At 52.4% G+C, this 20106-nt stretch overlaps 1 protein-coding gene and 2 long non-coding RNA genes across 8 annotated transcripts in view; 2 read left to right on the plus strand and 1 right to left on the minus strand.

Moving 5' to 3' along the window:
- The first annotated feature begins 2707 nt into the window (after positions 1-2707).
- LOC138848511 (uncharacterized) lies at positions 2708-6046 on the plus strand. Its single transcript, XR_011386368.1, has 2 exons — positions 2708-5332; positions 5377-6046. It is a non-coding gene; the product is annotated as an uncharacterized lncRNA (long non-coding RNA).
- A 91-nt stretch (positions 6047-6137) lies between these two features.
- On the minus strand, positions 6138-11075 carry LOC127487276 (uncharacterized). The gene is made up of 2 exons (XR_011386367.1): positions 10837-11075; positions 6138-7813 (listed from the first exon to the last, which is right to left on the minus strand). It is a non-coding gene; the product is annotated as an uncharacterized lncRNA (long non-coding RNA).
- ASH2L (ASH2 like, histone lysine methyltransferase complex subunit) overlaps positions 11062-20106 on the plus strand; it is a 31906-nt gene continuing 22861 nt past the window's right edge. For 2 of the 6 annotated variants that reach the window (XM_070068548.1, XM_070068550.1), the window contains exons 1-5: positions 11170-11447; positions 11947-12013; positions 12137-12279; positions 15232-15320; positions 16264-16358. In XM_070068548.1, the coding sequence (XP_069924649.1) occupies positions 11260-11447; positions 11947-12013; positions 12137-12279; positions 15232-15320; positions 16264-16358 (582 nt within the window). In that variant the 5' untranslated portion in view covers positions 11170-11259. Of the gene's footprint in view, positions 11448-11946; positions 12014-12136; positions 12280-15231; positions 15321-16263; positions 16359-20106 lie in introns of all 6 variants that reach the window. The other 4 variants (XR_011386366.1, XM_070068549.1, XM_051832371.2 and 1 more) reach the window with 3 other exon arrangements.

Raw genomic sequence — 20106 nt, forward strand, 5'->3', positions numbered from 1 at the left:
CCTCTCTCTCTCTCTCTGTAACTCTTTCAAATGGGTAAATAAATCTTATTAAAAAAAGAAAAAGAAGGGTAGAGAGCTCCCATGGACTGGTTCTCTCCAGTTCCCGCAGCAGCCAGGGCTTGCCCGAGCCAGAGCCAGAAGCCTGGCGCTCAATCCGGTTCTCCCAGGTGAGTGGCAGGAACCCAAGTACTTGAACCATCACCACTGCCTCCCTGGGCTCAGCAGTGGGGCCGGGGCTTGAACCCGGGTACGCTGATGTGGGATGTGGGCATCCCAGGCAGCATCCAGGCCTGGCCCCTGGCCTTTGCAGCTGAGCCATATCCTCCTCCCCTGTGGCGTGAGGGACCTGCCTTTGGCGTATTGGTGCCTGCCGGGCACTCAGCCTTCCTGTGTAGATGGAAAACTGAGCCCTTGACGCTGCTGCTGCTGCTGCTGCTGCCACCAAAACAAAGGAAACAGTGGGTTCCAACCAGGACCAAGAGGGAGGCTGACCAATCTGGCCGGCCCCTTCGCTTCCCAGTGAGAGCCCCTCACTCCTGATGTCCCTCAGAGTCGCTCACCTGCTCTGTACCTTCGGGTCACTTCCCCCTTGGCCCTCCACCTGGGGAGCCAAGAGACAGGGCTTAAAAAAGTGGCTTCTCTGGTGGTTCAGGGCCACATTAAGAAAATTGTTTACAAGTGTCTTCCCCGTTGAGGAAAAGTTTCCTCCAGAACACCCCAGTACTTTTCTTTATTTAATTTTTTTATTTGACAGGTAGAGTTAGAGAGAGAGAGAGAGAGACAGAGAGAAAGGGCTTCCTTCCGTTGGTTCACCCCCAAAATGGCCACCAGGGCAGGAGCTGCGCCAATCCGAAGCCAGGAGCCAAGTGCTTCCTCCTGGTCTCCCATGCGGGTGCAGGGCCCAAGCACTTGGGCCATCCTCCACTGCCCTCCCGAGCCACAGCAGAGAGCTGGACTGGAAGAGGAGCAACCAGGACTAGAACCCGGCACCCATATAGGATGCAGAGAGAGGCAGAGACAGAGACAGAGGTCTTCCATTCCGCTAGTTCACTCCCCAGATGACCGCAATGATCAGAGCTGCGCCAATCTGAAGCCAGGAGCTTCTTCCAGGTCTCCCATACGGGTGCAGGGGCCCAAGGACTTGGGCCATCCTGCACTGCTTTTCCAGGGCATAGCAGAGAGCTGGATCAGAAGAGGAGCAGCCGGGACTTGAACCGGCGCTCATATGGTATGCTGGCGCTGCAGGCTGGGGCTTTAACCCACTGCGCCACAGCGCCGGCCCCCACCCCAGTACTTTTTATTTGAGAGAAGCAGACAGCTCACATCTGCTGGCTCACTGCCCAGACACCTGCAGTGGCTCCCTGACAGGGGCTGAAGCTGGGGGCCAGGACTCAGTCCAGGTGTCCCACATGCGTGGCAGGAGGCTAATCACTTACAGGGTCCACACGTGCAGAAGCTAATAGCCGGAACTCAGCTGGAGACGCGGGCTTCTTAACCGCAAAGGCAAATTGCAACCTCAACCAAAGGTGTTTGTGTTTTTGTTTTGAGCATCATTTCTGGCTGGGTGCTGGCTGTACTGAGTCTTTGTCCTCAAGGAAGTGAAAATCCTTGCAGCTATCTGGGGAGTAAATCAGTAGGCAGAAGATCACTCTGTCTCTAACTCTGCCTTTCAAACAAATATATCCTTAAAAAAATAAATAAATAAACAGAAACGGGGGCCAGTGCTGTGGTGTAGTAGGTGCAGCATTCGCCTGTGGTGCCAGCCTCCCATGTGGGCACCTGTTTGAGTCCGAGCTACTCCACTTTGGATCCAGCTCCCTGCTGATGGCCTGGGAAAACAGTGGAAGGTGGTCCAAGTCCTTGGGCCCCTGCACCTGTATGGGAGACCCAGAACAAGCTTCTGGCTTCCTATCAGCCTAGCTCCAGCTGTTGCGGCCATTTGGGGAGTGAACCAGCAGATGGAAGACCTTTTTCTCCATCTCCCCCCTCTCTGTAACTCTGCCTCTCAAATCTTAAAAAAAAATAAAAAATAAGCCCTCTGGCTGGGGAGAGGAGACTGCTGGGGTGCAGATCACTGTCCTGAGCGCTCAGGTTTGGGAGAGAGAGGTGCCGGTGTAGGGATCAGGCGTTGTGAATGGCAAGGTGGCCACAGTGAAAGCTTGGTGAATGTTCCCAGCGCAGTAGAGTGGGGGGAGGGGGGGGCTGGGCTGCCAGGTTTTCCAGCCTCCAGGCTGCTGTGGCGTCCCTCCAGCTCCCAGGCAGCCAGACTGTGGGCACGACCGAGGCCATCTCTGTCTTGGTGCTCTTCGGCGCCACATTCCCCGAAGTGACTGCAGGAAAGGCGCAAGGCCATGTGGCCAGCCGCCTGAAAAGCAGGTACTTCCAGGAAGGCGGGATTCATCTGTAGACTTAGCAAGTGATCCTTCCTGCTAAACCCAGCCCCGCTGAATGAGCACTTGCCAAGCATCATTCACACCCAGCACGCTGGCAGACCTTGCGGTAACATGAGAGACAAAGCTAAATAATCCAAGGGAGCACCGTGAGGTGCAAATAAATGGACTGGTGAGTGTGACGGAGACCCTGGGAAGGGTGTGTGTGTAGGCTCGAGAGGAAATGCATGACAAGGGTGTGGTATCGAAGGAATCCAGTGTAGGGGAACAGGGCCACTATTGGATAACAGGTGTATGTCAGCTACCACATGGGGAGCTTTTTTTTTTTTTTGGACAGGCAGAGTTAGACAGTGAGAGAGACAGAGACAGAGAGAAAGGTCTTCCTTCTGTTGGTTCACCCCACAAATGGCCAGCGCACTGCTCCAATCACAAAGCCAGGAGCCAGGTGCTTCCTGCTGGTCTCCCATGCGGGTGCAGGGCCCAAGCACTTGGGCCATCCTCCACTGCCTTCCCGGGCCACAGCAGAGAGCTGGACTGGAAGAGGAGCAACCGGGACAAAGCCAGCGCCCCAACTGGGACTAGAACCCGGGGTGCCGGCACTGCAGGCGGAGGATTAGCCTAGTGAGCCACGGCACAGGCCTTGATTTTTTTTTTTTTTGATTTATTTATTTACTTGAAAGTCAGAGTTACACAAAGAGAGAAGGCAAGGCAGTGAGAGAGAGGTCTTCCATCCAATGGTTCACTCCCCAGATGGCCACAACAGCTGGAGCTGTGCCAATCCAAAGCCAGGAGCCAGGTGTTTCTTCCTGGTCTCACATGTGGGTGCAGGGGCCCAAGGACTTGGGCCATCTTCTGCTTTCCCAGGCCATAGCAGAGAGCTGGATCGGAAGTGGAACAGCTAGGACTTGAACTGGTGCCCTTATGGGATGCCGGCACTGCAGGCGGCGGCTTTACCTGCTACGCCACAGTGCCGGCCCCTGCTTTTGTTTTAATTTAAGGATTTATGTGACAGAATGGGAAGGAAAGAGAGGTAGCTTCCATCAGCCAGGTCTGAGCAAGGCCAAATCCAGGAAGGAGCCAGCAACTCCAAACTGGTCTCCCACATGGGTGATGGGGATCTAAGTACTTGGACCATCTCCCACCACCTTCCCGGGCACATAAGCAGGAAACTAGATCAGAAGCAGAGTAGCCAGGACTTCAACCGGAACTGTGCCATGGGATGCCAGCATCACAAGCAGCAGCTTAACCCTCTCCACCACAAGGCTAGCCCCACGTGGTAAGTTTGGATGCATGGGATTGTTGGACCCCAAAGAGAACACTAGTGGAGTATCTGCATAGCGGAGGCTCCCTGCAGCCTTCCCTGTGATCTGAGGACTGCAGAGGTGGGTATTTTATTGTCACGTCTGGCAAGTGCCAATCAGGATTCCAATTCTGTCTGGTTCCAGGGCTCGTGTTCTTGATACCACGAGGTGGGTGGAACTGTGGGCTGGGCTAGTGAGACTCTGAGCTCTGGGCAACTAGGATGTTGGCCGGAGGAATCGGAACAAGGCAGTGACACCCAAGGTCGGACAAGTCAATTAGAGGAGGGACCTAGAGCCAGGAAGTCATTCGGCTGTCGTGTGGGTTGCTCAGTTAGCGAGTTGGAGTTGGGGAGGGAAGACAGGTTAACGGTATTTATTCAAGGCTTTCTGAGTGCCTACTGTAAGCCAAGCACACACCTCTCTGTGCTAAGCACTAGAGATGGGACAGTGGCAGAGTTATGCCTTCAAGGAGCTGACACACCTGGGGCACCTTGAAAGACTGATGCCAGGGCCAGCGTTGTGGCATAGTGGGTCCAGCTACTGTCTGCGATGCTGGCATCCCATATGGGCGCCAGTTCAAGACCAGACTGCTCCACTTCTGATCAGGTTCCCTGCTGATGCATCTGGGAAAGGAGCAGAAGATGGCCCAAGTGCTTGGGCCCCTGCACGCATGCATGCAGGAGACTGGGAGAAGGCTCCTGGCTTTGGGCATGGCACAGCTCCAGCTGTTGCAGCCATTTGAGGAGTGAACCAGTGGATGGAAGACCTTTCTGTCTCTCCCTCTCTCTGTAACTCTGCCTCTCAAATAAATAAACCTTTAAAAAAAGAGAGACTGATGCTACATGTGCTTCCTGCTTTGTAAACTCACCTTTCACTGTGGAACTCAGAAATGGCTTAAAATAAGGTGCAGAGGCCAACCCTGCCCCCGTTAGCTGAGGACGAGAGACCCCTGCTGTGGCACAGGCGGTGGACACCTGTTTCTGGAGGAATCAGAACAAAGCCTCTTTCTCATGGGCAGCATGTAAGGAACACTTCCTTCAGCTTGGTGGGAAAAGTGAGACATTAAAGGTTAGGTTTTCTTGAGTTTCACACCCTCCTTGAGGGTAGGAAAAATGGGGGAGACGGGGCCCAGAGGCCACAGCGCAGTGACAACAAAGTCCTCGTGCCCCCAGCTCCAGTTCAGAGGGCACGCGCAGGAAGCTACTTTTTGAAGGGGGAACGTTTGAGGCATCCTTACCTGTTCCAGATATTCCCTTGCAACATTCAGTTTAGGGCTGCCCCCTGCTGGCAATGTTGGTCACAGCAAGGACGGAAGCCTGCCTCTAGAAATGAAATGCCCCATCTGTTAGGTGTAGAAAAGCAAAAATGTCCCAGGTATTCCAGTCCTCAGCACACGTCGCCAGGGGTTATGCAGGTGGACCCTCGTCCTCTGTGAGGGATACTAAAGGAGACCTTGCTTCCTTCGGGGACACGGACACACACACGCGGCTGTGCTGCCCTCTGACCACCAACCTGCCTCTCAGGCCAGGTCGATTGTGCCCACCAAAGGACTCCCGCTGGGAGCAAACTTTATCCTTGCTGTTTTTTTTTTTTTTTTTTTTTTTTTTTACAGGCAGAGTGGACAGTGAGAGAGAGAGAAAGGTCTTCCTTTTTGCCATTGGTTCACCCTCCAATGGCCGCCGCAGCCGGCGCACCACACCTATCTGAAGGCAGGAGCCAGGAGCCAGGTGCTTCTCCTGGTCTCCCATGGGGTGCAGGGCCCAAGCACTTGGGCCATCCTCCACTGCACTCCCGGGCCACAGCAGAGAGCTGGCCTGGAAGAGGGGCAACCGGGACAGAATCCGGCGCCCCGACCAGGACTAGAACCCGGTGTGCCAGTGCCGCTAGGCGGAAGATTAGCCTAGTGAGCCACAGCGTCGGCTCCTTGCTGGGTTTTTTCTAAAACAAGATTCCACGGTTGCATTGGACCCTTTTCCTGCTCGCTCCTCCCTAACATGAGAATGCAAAGGGCATCAGCGCAGGGAGCTGTTGGAAACTTCTTCCTTGGCCGCTGAGGGGAGGTTCTGATTGCATCAAGGACATGGACATGGCAGCCGCTCAGGTGGTCCCCAGGTCCTGGGCCCGCTGCAGCTTCTGAGACCTTCCAGACCCTGAGCCAGGCCTCTTCACTCCAACAACGGCATGCACGGCACGTGAGGAAGCTCCAGTGTCCACAGTGGCACTGACACCCAAACACTATAACAATCTGTGTAATTTTTTATTGTAAACTGTCAAAGTACAATTGTATATGTTTATACAGTATAGTGATGTTCTATGCATACAATAGAAACTGATTAAATCAACCCAATTAACGTATCACCTCAAATGCTGATTTTTTTTTTTTTTGCAATTAAGAACTTTTTTTTTTGACAGGCAGAGTAGACAGAGAGACAGACAGAGAGAAGAATTTTTTTTTAGATTTATTTATTTTATTTGAAAGGCAGAGTTACAGAGAGGCAGAGAGAGGTCTTCCATCTGCTGATTCACTCCCCAGATGGCCGCAACAGCCAGAGCTGCGCCGATCCAAAGCCAGGAGCCGGGTGCTTCTTCCCGGTCACCCACGTGGGTGCAGGGGCCAAAGACTTGGGCCATCTTCTACTGCTTTCCCAGGCCATAGCAGAGAGCTGGATCGGAAATGGGGCAGCTGGGACTCAAACCGGCGCCCATATGGGATGCTGACACTGTAGGTTGCAGTTTTACCCGCTACACCACAGCACCAACCCCCAGTGAGAACATTTGAAATTTATTCTTGGTGATTTGGAAAAAGTATATGGTTAACTTTATTTTTTTATTTTATTTTTTTTTTTTAGGATTTATTTATTTGTAAGAGTTACAGAAGGAGATGAGAGACAGATCTTCCATCTGCTGGCTCACTCGCCCAGATGTCCGTAGCAGCCAGGGCTGAGCCAGGCCAAAGCCAGGAGCCAGGAGCTCCATCCGGGTCTCCCACGTGGGTGGCAGGAGCCCAAACACTCTGGCCACCTTCCACTGCTTTTCCTAGGCCCTTAGCAGGGAGCTAGATGGGAAGTGGAGCAACTGCGGCATGAACAGGTGCCCACATGTGCGCTGTTAGTGGCTTTCTTTACCCACAGCATCACAAAGGTGATCCCTGGCCGGCGCCGCGGCTCACCTGGCTAACCCTCCGCCTGTGGCGTGGGCACCCCAGGTTCTAGTCCCAGTCGGGGCTCTGGATTCTGTCCTGTTTGCTCCCCTTCCAGTCCAGTTCTCTGCTGTGGCCTGGGAAGGCAGTAGAGGATGGCCCAAGTGCTTGGGCCCTGCACCCGCATGGGAGACCAGAAGAAGCACCTGGCTTTGAATCGGCACAGTGCGCTGGCCATAGCAGCCATTTTGGGGGTGAACCAACGGAAGGAAGACCTTTCTCTCTGTCTCTCTCTCTCACTGTCCACTCTGCCTGTCAAATAAAAAAAAAAAAAAAGGTGACCCCCAAGGTCAGCTCCTTAATCAAATGCCCTTCAGGCCTGATGAACTTTGCCACACTCTGGATTCACTCACCGATTACACTAATCTGACTGGGGGGGGGGGGGATGCAGCACGACTTCTTCCCCCTTTTCTCCAAGATGACAGCTGAAGCAGATCAACCTTCGGCAATGGGAGGGGCCGTCGCATCCCCTGGCGGGGGAGAGTTTTCTGTGGGAGCACCTTGCAGCGTGTGCTCTGGCACCTCCACTCCTCCAGCCCGAGGCTGGGGGACCTCAAACCCCAGAGGAACCGCATGGCGTCACCACTCTGCTATGGCTGAGAGCTAGCTGGCAATGCCATTCAATCAGGAGTGACTGTTAACAGGATGTCCCATTCATCTCCACCAGGGCCTTCGACCCACAACTCTTCTGCCTCCTGTGCACTCTAGATCTTGATTCTTCACCTGGAGTGCGGCAGCTTCCTTGCTGTCCTCCGAGGATGAGGACGAGCTCTCCCAGGCAGAGGCACAGGATCAGCACGACAGCGTTGCTGATCCCAACTTGTCAGCTGGCCAGCACTCCAGGGTGGGACCATGCTGGCCTAAACACCTGCTGCGGGGGTGTTTTTAATGCTCCTTTTATTCTTCTCAAGTAGATCCATCAGCTAAAAAAAATTGTTTTTTACATTTATTAACTTCATCCAAAATAATTAAATCCTATGGGATGAGACAGCAGCTATAATACTGTTTTGCCTTCTTTTAAAAAAAAAAAAATTTGTTGTTCAAGGCAGAGAAGATAGCTCAAGAAAAGAAATAGAGGCAGGACAGTGCTGTGGTGTAGTGGGTAAAGCGGCTGCCTGAAGTGCCAGCATCCCATATGGGCACCAGTTCGAGTCCTGGATGCTCCTCTTCCAATCCAGCTCTGCTATGGCCTGGGAAAGCAGTAGAAGATGGCCCAGCTCCTTGGGCCCCTGCACCCGTGTGGGAACCCAGGAGGGCCTCCTGGATCCTGGCTTCAGATCGGTGCAACTCTTGCTGTTGCAGCCATTTGGGGAGTGAATCAGCAGATGGAAGGCTCCTCTTTCTTTTTTTAAATGAGAGTGATGGTTTTTATTTAAATATTTATTTTTATTTATTTGAAAGTCAGAGTTACACAAAGAGATGAGAGGCAGAGAGAAAGAGAGAGAGTGGCCTTTCATCCTATGGTTCACTCCCCAGATGGCCGCAATGACCGGAGCTGTGCCAATCCAAACCCAGGAGCCAAGAGCTTCTTCTGGGTCTCCCACGTGGGTGCAGGGGCCCAAGGGTTTGGGCCACCTTCCACTGCTTTCCCAGGCCATAGCAGAGACTGGATCGGAAGTGGAGCAGCCAGGTCTTGAACCTGCGCCCATATGGGATGCCGGCGCTTCAGGCCAGGGCATTAACCCACTGCACCACAGCACTGGCCCTAGAAGGCTTCTCTCTCTCTCTCTCTTTTGCATCTCTGTAAATCTGCCTTTCAAATAAATAACTAAATCTTTAAAAAATATGTAGATAGGCAAAAAACAAACTGACCACGGAGTGGGGCATTGGTTTGCTTTCGAACATGTTTTTTAGATTTACTTTATTAGGGTCAATGTTGTGGTGCAGATTAAGCTCTATCTGAGATACCAGATCCCAGATGGGCTCTGATCCTGGCTGCTCTACGTCTGACCTGGCTCCCTGCTAAGGTGCCTGCCTGGCAGCAGAAGATGGCCTGCGTGCTCGGGACCCTGCACCCACATAGAGACCCAGATGAAGCTCCTGGTTCCTGGCTTCAGCGTGGCCCAGCTCTGGCCATTGCAGCCATCTGTGGGAGTGAAACAGCGGATGGAAGACCTCTCTGTATCTAACTCTGCCTTTCAAATAAATAAGTCTTTAAAAAGATTGATTTGAAAGGCAGCATAAAAGAGAGGAAGAGAAAGAGATTGACCCCCACAGTCCACTCCCTGAATGGCCAAATGGGATTGTGGGCCCTGTGGGTCCACAAGAAGCCATTTTAGTTTGTAACTGAGGACCGCCGGATCCCACGTGCCGGCACGAAAACTGCGTGAAGCAAAAGCTTTTGCAGGAGAGACAGTGACTTTACGTGGGCTCTGATGTAACGGATATGGACGTGAGGCGGAGCAGGCGGGCAGTCCAGCAGGTAGGAAAGCAGAAGAAAGCTAGGAGCCAGGCGAGCGGTGGCTTCCAACAGGATGGGAAGATCTTTGCCAGAGCCTCTTGAATACACATTAGAAAGTGAAATTCTTCAGGGAATTATGTCACACAGAGTTTACAGACTTTATGTGCAGAACAAGAGCTGGTTCTGAGACCTCCAACCCACAATGTGATGACAGCCCTCATTCAAGATGGAAGTGAGGCATAAAAAACACCTTAGCTGGCTTCAGCCTAGTCAATCAATCGATTATAATTTTTTTAGAAGATTTATTTATTTGAAAGACAGAGAGAGAGGTAGAGACAGAGAGAGAGAGAGAGGTCTTACATCCGCTGGTTCACTCCCCAGATGGCCGCAATGGCCAGAGCTGTGCCGATCTGAAGCCAGGAGCCAGGAGCATCTTCTGAGACTCCCACACAGGTGCAAGGGCCCAAGAACTGGGCTATTTTAGCCTAGGCCATAGCAGAGAGCTGGATCAGAAGAGGAGCAGCCAGGACTCAAACCGGCGTCCATATGGGATGCCGGCGCTTCAGGCCAGGGCTTTAACCCAGTGTGCCACAGCGCCGGCCCAATCGGTTATGATTTAACTACTTAATTGGTCAGAGCTAGAGGGAATCCGGCAACCTGCTAATCGGCCGGGTCCTGTTGCAGGGGCCCAGTCCTAGTCCACGACCTGCTACAAAACCTTGTTTACCAGAAGCAAACCAGTAAGTGTAGCCCAGACTCCCTGATGAGCAAGTTGAAACCACCACTGCAGTTAATACTGTGGGGGAGCTGGCCTGTGCAAGCATCCTGTCTCTTCTTCAGGGATCAACATTCATCACTACCAGGCTTTCAAATCACCAGCTGGTAACTCACTGAGCTTTCCTTTAAGTCTGTCAAAGGACCCGGGACCGGGGCGGCTGGGGAGTGACCCAGCGGAGAGAAGATGCATCGACTCCCCTCTCTCTCACCCAGCCTTTCAAACAGGAGCGGAGGGGAGGGGAGGGGATCAAAATAGCCGGGCCTTTCGAAGGGTTGTGTCTGCAGCCCTGGAGACTCACATTCCAAGTGACCTCGGACGCGGGCTGCAGCAGACCTGTGGGTGCATCCGTGGGCCACTCTTCAGGAAACGGGCTCGATCTCCGGGGGACCCGTCCTGGCCCAGCGGTCCCACGGGTGTGGGTTCCGGAGTCCTGAGCCCGTAGCTACGCAGCGACCAGCTACTGTGCACCTGCGCTCGCTGTCAGCCCTGGCCCTTGGCATCCCTATCCCAAGCTTCCCCTCCCTCTCCCTCCCCCCACCCCTCCTCCCTCCTTCCCCCTCCTTCCCTCCTCCCCTTCCTCATCCTTTCCTTCCTCCCCCTCCTCCTTCCCCCCACCCCTCCTCCAACTCTCCCCCCAACCCCTCCCCTTCCTCATCCTTTCCTTCCTCCCCCTCCTCCTTCCTCCTTCCCCCTCCTCCTCCTACCCCTCTCCCCCCACCCCTCCCCCTCCCCGGCTTTTTCTTGGCCACGCCCCCGCCCGTCCTCACTTGCGCGGCGTGCGTTCACCTCTGCGGACCTTGTAAACGCGCTCGCCGGCAGCCGACCCAACAGGGGCGCAGCGAGCACCGGTCTCTCTGGAAGACGTTCCCCACATGTCGGGGGCCGGGGAGCGCGGCCACGGCCCTTCGTCCGCGCCGTGACTGCCACTCTCAGCCACAGAAACGCGCAGCGTCCGTTCCCGACGCGGAGAAGTAACTGACAGTCAAGCCCGCTCCGCCCTCACCGGGCGCCACCGGCGGTCACCGCAGCCCCGCCCTCCCGGCCTTAAAGCGGGCGGGCCCCGAGCGCGTACTCCTCAGACAGGCGGAGGCCCCACCCCGGGCCTTGGCCGTTTGAAGACTACGGCGCCAGGCCGCAACTTGCGCGAGACGGAGGGTGTGTTCTCGCGAGAAGTCCGGAAGGCGGCAGGCATGGCGGCGGCGGGAACTGGACCCAGCCCGGGAGCAGGTGCCGGGCCCGGCCCGGGAGCGGCTGCAAATGCAGCAGCTGCAGAAGACGGAGAGACGAAGCCGGCGGCACCAGTAGCAGCCGCCCCGGCTGGAGAGGGGACGTCTGCTGCCCCCGCGGCGGAGCCCAGCTCGGGAGAAGCTGAGAGTGGGTAAGGCGTCCCGCGGCCCCGGGGAGGACGCGCGAGGGGAGGCCCGCCCCCCTTAGAATCCCGCGGCTCCCGGGCTCGCTCCCGCCCGCCCCTCCGAACCGAACCTAGGCCTGCGGCCAACGGCCCGGCTCGTCCTGCCTCCTCCGACCGCGTCCGAGGCCGCGCGAGGGCCAAGGTGCTGGCGCCTCGGGAGGAGGCTTGCACGTCGCTCTCGGTAGCAGGAGTCTCGGGCGCCACCCTGGGAGAAGGAGCGGCCCCTCTGAGCACCGGGGCGCTGCGTCCTGTGCACCTCTTCCAGGTCCGGCGCTAGACCTGAGCGCCGGGGCCCGGAGGCGTCCCCGCTGCCGCGGGCTCGCGGTCTCCTTGGACACCCACCCGGTCCATGGTGCCCAGACCGTGGCCCGGCAGAAAAAGCTGAGGCGGCGCTCCGTGCATTGGTTGTTTTGTGTGAGGTCTGTCTGCCCTGAAAAGCCTTGCTTGTGTGTCTTCGTTGTCTCAGGGATGCCAGCTTGGCGGATATAAGCGGCGGTTTAGAGACGGAATCCGCGAATGGGAAGGATACACTAGTAAGTATTTCTCTTTTGGATGTCTGCCGGCAGAGTAGGATTTGTCTTTAAGAATGTTAAGGGAGGCGGCAGCAGCACAGCCAAGTGCGCCACTTTGGTTCTCGGCTTGCTCTGTGGGCACAGGACGGCGCCGGGGACACGTCGGAGGTGATGGACGTGCAGGCGGGCTCGGTGGACGAGAACTGCCGGCAGCTGGGGGAAGTGGAGCTGCAGTGTGGCATCTGTACGAAATGGTTCACGGCGGAGACCTTCGGCATCGACACTTCGTGAGTGCTCTCTCTTTATTTTGTCGTCTTGTAAGAATCTCTGTAGAGTGAATCTCGGCGTGTGCACCCGTCGAAGAGTGTGCGGGCAGAATACACGCACAGTATTAACCGTGTCCTAACCCCTGTTCGGTGAGTAGGGCGCTGGGTCAGGAGCTGTTTCGGCTCCCTCAATAGATCTCGCACTTACCTAGGGCTCCGACCTAATGAAGCTGATGGTTGTGTGTGGCCTGCAGATGATCTAAATATCCACACAGCCCTTGGCAGGAGAAAAGGTTTGCTTTAGCTGTCTCGGCAAAGACTGTTTCCATCAGGTACCTCTTCCAGTGAATTAAGATCCTGAAAACAAAGGCCTTGTTCCTTGCCCTAGGAACACAGCTAGCACCGAGCTTTCAGTCCTGGAATGGCCTGCCATGTTCTTCATGGTCTGATTAAACTAACAAATAAGAGGGTCCCTCAGCCGGGTAGTGAAGAAATACCTCCCTTTTAAAAGTTGAAGTGGGCCTTAGAAATGCTAATATCCCAATTAGCATGTGTCTGGTCACCCTAGATAGAGGATTTGTTTTTAAAGAAAGAGAATACTGAGAAATGGAGAAGAAAGAATTGGTCTTGGTAAAAAGATGTGCAGGAATTTGGAGAGAGCCTAGGAGAGAGACTTCACTGGAGAGAGAACTGGGAGGAATTCAGGGAAGAGTCAAACTCAACTCAGAGTTTTGGTAGCTTTGGGGAGACCCATGTGTCCCTTAACTTGAGAAGTGACACCTGAAGCCCAGCCGGGTGGGAGGGGCTGATTGTCTTTTAGGGCTGAGATAGACAACAGGAGCTGCTTGTTCTGAACACCCAGTTGTGGTTGAATTCTGTGCATCTGCCTGTCTTCCCCACAAGGCTTTGCCCTCTCTGAGTGAGTTTATCCCAACTGTGTAACTCCAGAGGTTCTAGCAGAGGCAAAGGTAAGGGAACTTAGTGTTAAAGATGGGTCGGATGCTTCTTGCTTCCTTGTGTGGTGGCCATGGGCTGAACACTTACTTGGGAAACTTCTCTTTGAGGATTCCCTAAGCTAGTTTCAGTTGAGTCTGAGATCAACCTGCCTTTTTTTTTTTTTTTTTTTTTTTTTTTTAAGATTTATTTTATTTATTTGACAGAGTTACAAACAGAAGTAGAGACAGAGCGAGAGAGAGAGAGGTCTTCTACCCACTGGTTCACTCCCCAAATTGCCATAATGGCCGGAGCTGGGCCAGTCTGAAGCCAGGAGCCAAAGCTTCTTCTGGGTCTCCCTCGTGGGTGCAGGGGCCCAAGGACTTGGGCCATCTTCTACTGCTTTCCCAGGTGCATCAGCAGGGAATTGGATCAGAAAAGTGGTACAGCCGGGACTCCAACCTGTGCCCATATGGGATGCCGGTACTGCAGGACGGGAATTAAACCTGCTGTGCCACAGCACCGCCCCCAGCCTGCCTTTAGTTATTTCTTCTCTCCCTGCTGGACCTGTTTATCCTGAAGGTCTTTTCCCTGTTCCTTTCTCTTTTGCAAAGCTCTCCTTGCGCTTCCCCGGCCCTGGCACGGTTGCCACAGTGGCTGTTCTCGTGCATTGAGTTGGCCATTGCTGCCTTACTCAGTGCCCTCTCCACTGGCTTCTTCCTCTTTGCCTTAAGACAGGCAGGTCTTTGTCTACAGACAAAGGCTACAGTGAGTGAGGGGTCGCAACACCTTTCACTCCTGCACCTCTCGCCTCTCACTTCCCTTCTTTTTTGCATTTTTAGTGCTGTCACTCTGAGGCCCCCTGGAGCTTCAAAAGCCTCTTTACATATTTACTTTTTCTTATCTCTTCTCCCATCAGACCCATCCCACCAGATATTTATCCCCTTAGCTCCTACAGAAAATGTCCAGTTCTGCCTATCATGTAAGGTCCTCTTGTGATTGCTGCTTTTCAAGCTTTATTTTTATCCTTTTCTTGACAAATCCTCTGTTCCAGACAAAGTTGCCTATGCAGGTTTGTCTCCCTCATCCCTTACTTGTTTTCTCATCTCTACACACAGTTCAGTTATCTAGAAAACCCATTCATCAGGGCCGGTGCTGTGGCTTAGAAGCCGCTGCCTGCAGTGCTAGCATCCTATTTGGGCAACAGGTTCAAGTCCCAGCTGTTCCTCTTCTGATCCAGCTCTCTGCTATGATCTGGGAAAGCAGTAGAAGATGGGCCAAGTCCTTGGGCCCCTGTACCTATGTGGGAGACCTAGAAGAAGCTCCTGGCCTTGGATCAGCACAGCTCCAGCTGTTGCAGCCAATTGGAGAGTGAACCAGCAGATGGAAGACCTCTCTCTGTGTAACTCAGATTTTCAAGTAAATAAATCTTTTTAAAAAATAAAGATAATAAACTAACCTGTACAAGGTGCCAATTAAGTTCCTTTTGTTTATTTATTTATTTTTTGACAGGCAGAGTAGACAGTGAGAGAGAGAGAGACAGAGAGAAAGGTCTTCCTTTTGCTGTTGGTTCACCCTCCAATGGCCGCTGCGGCCAGTGCACCGTGCTGATCCAAAGGCAGGAGCCAGGTGCTTCTCCTGGTCTCCCATGGGGTGCAGGGCCCAAGGACTTGGGCCATCCTCCACTGCACTCCCGGGCCACAGCAGAGAGCTGGCCTGGAAGAGGGGCAACCGGGACAGAATCCGGCGCCCCGACTGGGACTAGAACCCGGTGTGCCGGCGCCGCAAGGTGGAGGATTAGCCTAGTGAGCCGCAGCGCTGGCTTAAGTTCCTTTTAGATGCTAAATTTTCCCCTGTGGTAGATGTATCTTGCTAATTTTTGTGACAGAAAAGTCCAGATAAGTTATCATTTGGTTTTTAGGTTAAAGGTATATTGATATATTAAAACTTTTATCCAAGTTTCATGGAGGGGAGAGGATTCCTGTTGATTTATGTCTCATTCAGAAGTTCACTAATTTGTGTGATTTGGTTTTTCTACAGATCCTGCCTGCCTTTCATGACTAACTACAGTTTTCATTGCAATGTTTGCCATCACAGTGGGAATACCTATTTCCTCCGGAAGCAAGCAAGTAAGAACATCCCTTGAGTATTTCAAAATGATTGTCTGGAGCATACATTTGGTACAGCAGCTTAAGTCTCGTGTTGGGATGTTCTCATCCCACACTTGAGTGCCTGGTTTAAGTCCCAACTACTCTGCTTCTAATCCGGCTTCCTGCTAATGCATGCCTGGGAGGCAGCAGGTGGTGGCACAGGTCCCCTGGGACCTGTGGGATGCCTCGATGGAGTTCCTGGTTCCTGGCTTCAGCATGGCCCAACCTGCCTGTTGCAGTCTTATGGGGGAGTAAACCAGCAGATGGAAGATTGCCCTCTCTCTCTGTCTCTCTGTCTCTATGTCTCTGTGTCTCTGCCTTTCAAATCAAATGGATTAAGTAAATAAATAAAAGTACCAACATTTTAAAAAATTATTACTGGAAAAGTAAAGGGAAATGGGCTTAGCACAATTGGGAGACTGTTGCCTAGTAGCTAGGAGATAAGCTGGGCTTCAATTCTGAATAATTGCTGTTGCCCATTTCCAATCAAATGCTGACTCCATTTTAGTTTTGTGTGGGACATCTTGTTGAATATTCCTTTGATGATAGAGTTATAGTACTATAGGTAGCTTTTTAAAAAAATTATTACTTTTTAGATTTATTTGAAAAGTAGAGTTACAGAGAGAGGAGGAGAGATAAAGATCTTCCATCTGCTGGTTCACTCCCCAAATGACTGCAATGTCCTGGGCTGGGCCAGACCAAAGCCAGGAGTCAGGAGCTTCTTCCAGGTCTCCTACATGGCTGCAGGGGTCCAAGTACTTGGGCTGTCTTCCACCGCTTTCCCAGGCACATTATCAGGGAGCTGGATCGCAAGTGGAGCAACCAGGTCTTGAACCAGCACCCATATGGAGGCTTAACCTGCTATACCACAACGCTTGCCCCATATAGGTAACTTTGCCTTCCTTCTTTTTGTTTTTGATAGACTTGAAGGAAATGTGCCTTAGTGCTTTGGCCAACCTTACATGGCAGTCCCGAACACAGGATGAGCACCCGAAAACCATGTTCTCCAAAGATAAGGTACAGATAGAATTAATGTAATTCCAATTGTGCCAATGAATCAGGTTGAACTGTATATCCAGTCTTTAAGAACAAGTGCTTAGTTAACAAGTACCTCAATGTTTATGACTATAGGACTGTAGGTTAGTGGATATCTTACTCTTTTTTTTTTTTTTTTTTTTTTTTTTTTGACAGGCAGAGTGGACAGTGAGAGAGAGAGACAGAGAGAGAAAGGTCTTCCTTTTGCCGTTGGTTCACCCTCCAATGGCCGCCGCTGCAGCCGGCGCACCGCGCTGATCCTGGCAGGAGCCAGGAGCCAGGTGCTTTTCCTGGTCTCCCATGGGGTGCAGGGCCCAAGCACTTGGGCCATCCTCCACTGCACTCCCTGGCCATAGCAGAGAGCTGGCCTGGAAGAGGGGCAACCGGGACAGAATCCGGCGCCCCAACCGGGACTAGAACCCGGTGTGCCGGCGCCGCAAGGTGGAGGATTAGCCTATTGAGCCACGGCGCCGGCTCAAAAGGTAAATCTTTTTTTTTTTTTTTTTAATTTATTTATTTTTTATTTTTTTTATTTTTTGACAGGCAGAGTGGACAGTGAGAGAGAGAGACAGAGAGAAAGGTCTTCCTTTGCCGTTGGTTCACCCTCCAATGGCCGCCGCTGCAGCCGGCGCACCGCGCTGATCCGATGGCAGGACCCAGGATCCAGGTGCTTTTCCTGGTCTCCCATGGGGTGCAGGGCCCAAGCACCTGGGCCATCCTCCACTGCACTCCCTGGCCATAGCAGAGAGCTGGCCTGGAAGAGGGGCAACCGGGACAGAATCCGGCGCCCTGACCGGGACTAGAACCCGGTGTGCCGGCGCCGCAAGGTGGAGGATTAGCTTATTGAGCCACGGCGCCGGCCGATATCTTACTCTTAAGGGATTTGCTGATTTCCTTGTATGTGTCATTTGGCTTGGCTGTTAGTAGTGTGAATCCTTAAATAGTTTTTCCTGGCTTTATAAAAGCAAATAACTGAGAGGCCAGCTTTGTGGGACCGTGGGTCATCCCCTTGGGTGTGACGCCAACATCTCATCCAGGTGCTGGTTGGAGTTCCAGTCCTGGCTGCTCTCCTTCAGATCCAGCTCCCTGCTGATGAGCCTGGGAAGACAGCAGATCAAGGCCCAACTATTTGGGCCCCTGCCACCTATATGGGAGATCAAGGTGGTATTCCTGGCCCATGGCTTTGGCTGAGCCCAGCCCTGGCTGTTAAAGCTATTTGGGAAATGAAAAAGCAGATGAGAGATTTCTCTCTGTCTCTTTCTCTGTCACTCTGCCTTTCAAATATGTAAATAATAATAAATAATCGTTTAAAAAAACAACATGAGTACCCCACAATAATCAGATCTGACATGAACTTTTTCAGTCTGTTTACGAAGTTTGTAGATGCCTATCACAGACTTTGTCAAGGAGAAAGGGGGTCAGTTTCTTTTTATCAAGAATTATCGAAGCTTCATTAAAAAGTGTTTTGCCTGGGGCCGGTGCCGTGGCTCACTTGGTTAATCCTCCGCCTGCGGCTCTGGCATCCCATGTGGTGCCAGGTTCTAGTCCTGGTTGCTCCTCTTCAGTCTAGCTCTCTGCTGTGGCCCGGGAGTGCAGTGGAGAATGGCCCAAGTGCTTGGGCCCCTGTACTCACATGGGAGACCAGGAAGAAGCACCTGACTCCTGGCTTCGGATAGGTGCAGCACCAGTCGTGGCGGCCATTTGGGGGGTAAACCAACAGAAGGAAGACCTTTCCCTTTCTCCCTCCCTCTCTCCCTCCCTCTCTCCCTCCCTTTCTCTCTTTCTCTCTCTCTCTCTAACTCTACCTGTCAGATAGAAAAAAGTGTTTTTCCTTTGACCCTTTCCAATGTTATCTGTTCTTGTCAGTGCTAGTGCTAGTTTTTACCTACAAAATTGATTTTTTTTTTTTTTTTAAGATTTTGTTTATTTGTATGGGAGGTAGAATTACAGACAGTGAGAGGGAGAGACAGAAAGGTCTTACATCCGCTGGTTTACTTCCCAAATGGCCACAACGGCTAGAGCTGTGCAGATCCAAAGCCAGCTGCTTCTTCCAGGTCTCCCACATGGGTACAGGGGCCCAATCACCTGGGCCATCTTCTACTGCTTTCCCAGGCCATACCAGAGAGCTGGATTGGAAGAGGAGCAGCCAGGACTAGTACTGGCACCCACATGGGGTGCCGGTGCCAAGCGCAGAGGATTAATCTGCTCCACAGCCCCATCCCCAAAATTGATTCCTTTTTTTGTTTAAGATTTATTTTTTATTTATTTGAAAGAGAGGTAGAGCCAGAGAGAGAGGTTTTCCATCTGCTGGTTCACTCTCCAGTTGGCCACAATGGCCAGAGCTGAGCTGATCCGGAGCCAGGAGCCTCCTCCGGATCTCCCGTGGCGGTGTAGGGGCCCAAGGACTTGAGCCATCTTCTACTTCCTTCCCAGGCCATAGCAGAGAGCTGGATTGGAAGTGGAGCAGCCAGGACTCGAACCACCACCCATATGGGATGCTGGTGCCGCAGGTTGGGACTTTAACCTGCTGCGCCACAGCACCGGCCCCCAAAATTGATTCTTACGAATTGACTGTAGTGTAGTTATAGAATTTGAAAAACAGTTGCAAGGAGTTTGTGTCATGAGATTGGTTGATCAGATGGGCAAAGACCTGGCCTATTAACAGAATTTTGCACTTGATTGCGTAAGCTGGAGCAGTCAGCAGAGGGTTCCCCTTTGTTTCTGTATAAAAGTGCTTTACCCAGAGAAGTGTTGTGATTAACAATTAGCAGATTGGTGTTCCCTTAGTTAATATTTCCCCAAAACTACTATTTTAAAAATTTTCAAATCTATAGGAAAAATCAGTTACTACAGTAAACATGCATTTTGCACCTACCTAGTCTTACCAGTAGCTGATATCTTGCTACATTTCACTTCACGTATCTGTTTTTTTTAGCTATGTGAGACTGCATTGCAGGTGGTGTACTTACCTGTTATTCTGTCAAGCAATAAAAACATACAACGTTGAAACAATGCTCTCTAGAAATTTGTGTCATACTTTCTCTATATTGTTGTTTTAACATTATTCAGAGTTTTTTCCTTCCTCCAGGATCTGGTCAGAATCACGTGTCAGATTTAGCTGTAATGGATCTATTGTGTGGAATCTAGAGCAGTTCCTTTGTTTATTTTTTTTACCTGCTGTGACATTTAGGCTTGGCAGGGCAGTCCTCAGTTGGCATTTATCTAATTGTCTCCTTGTGCTTACATTCAGGCTGAACATTTTCTGGCAAGAATAGTGTGAAGGTAGTGTGGGTTTTTCTGGATGTCACACCAGTAAGAATAAGGGACTGGTTTGTTGTTATTGGTGATCCTTTTTTTTTTTTTTTTTGACAGGCAGAGTGGACAGTGAGAGAGAGGGACAGAAAGAAAGGTCTTCCTTTGCCGTTGGTTCACCCTCCAATGGCCACCGCGGCCAGTGTGCTGCGGCCAGCACACTGCGCTGATCCGATGGCAGGAGCCAGGTGCTTCTCCTGGTCTCCCATGGGCTGCAGGGCCCAAGCACTTGGGCCATCCTCCACTGCTCTCCCTGGCCACAGCAGAGAGCTGGCCTGGAAGAGGGGCAACCGGGACAGAATCTGGTGCCCTGACCGGGACTAGAACCCGGTGTGCCGGTGCCGCAAGGCGGAGGATTAGCCTAGTGAGCCACGGCGCCGGCCTGGTGATCCTTTGACTGCTTGATTGAGGAGGTATC

Source organism: Oryctolagus cuniculus, chromosome 2, assembly GCF_964237555.1.
Source record: "Oryctolagus cuniculus chromosome 2, mOryCun1.1, whole genome shotgun sequence".
Lineage (NCBI taxonomy): Eukaryota > Metazoa > Chordata > Mammalia > Lagomorpha > Leporidae > Oryctolagus > Oryctolagus cuniculus.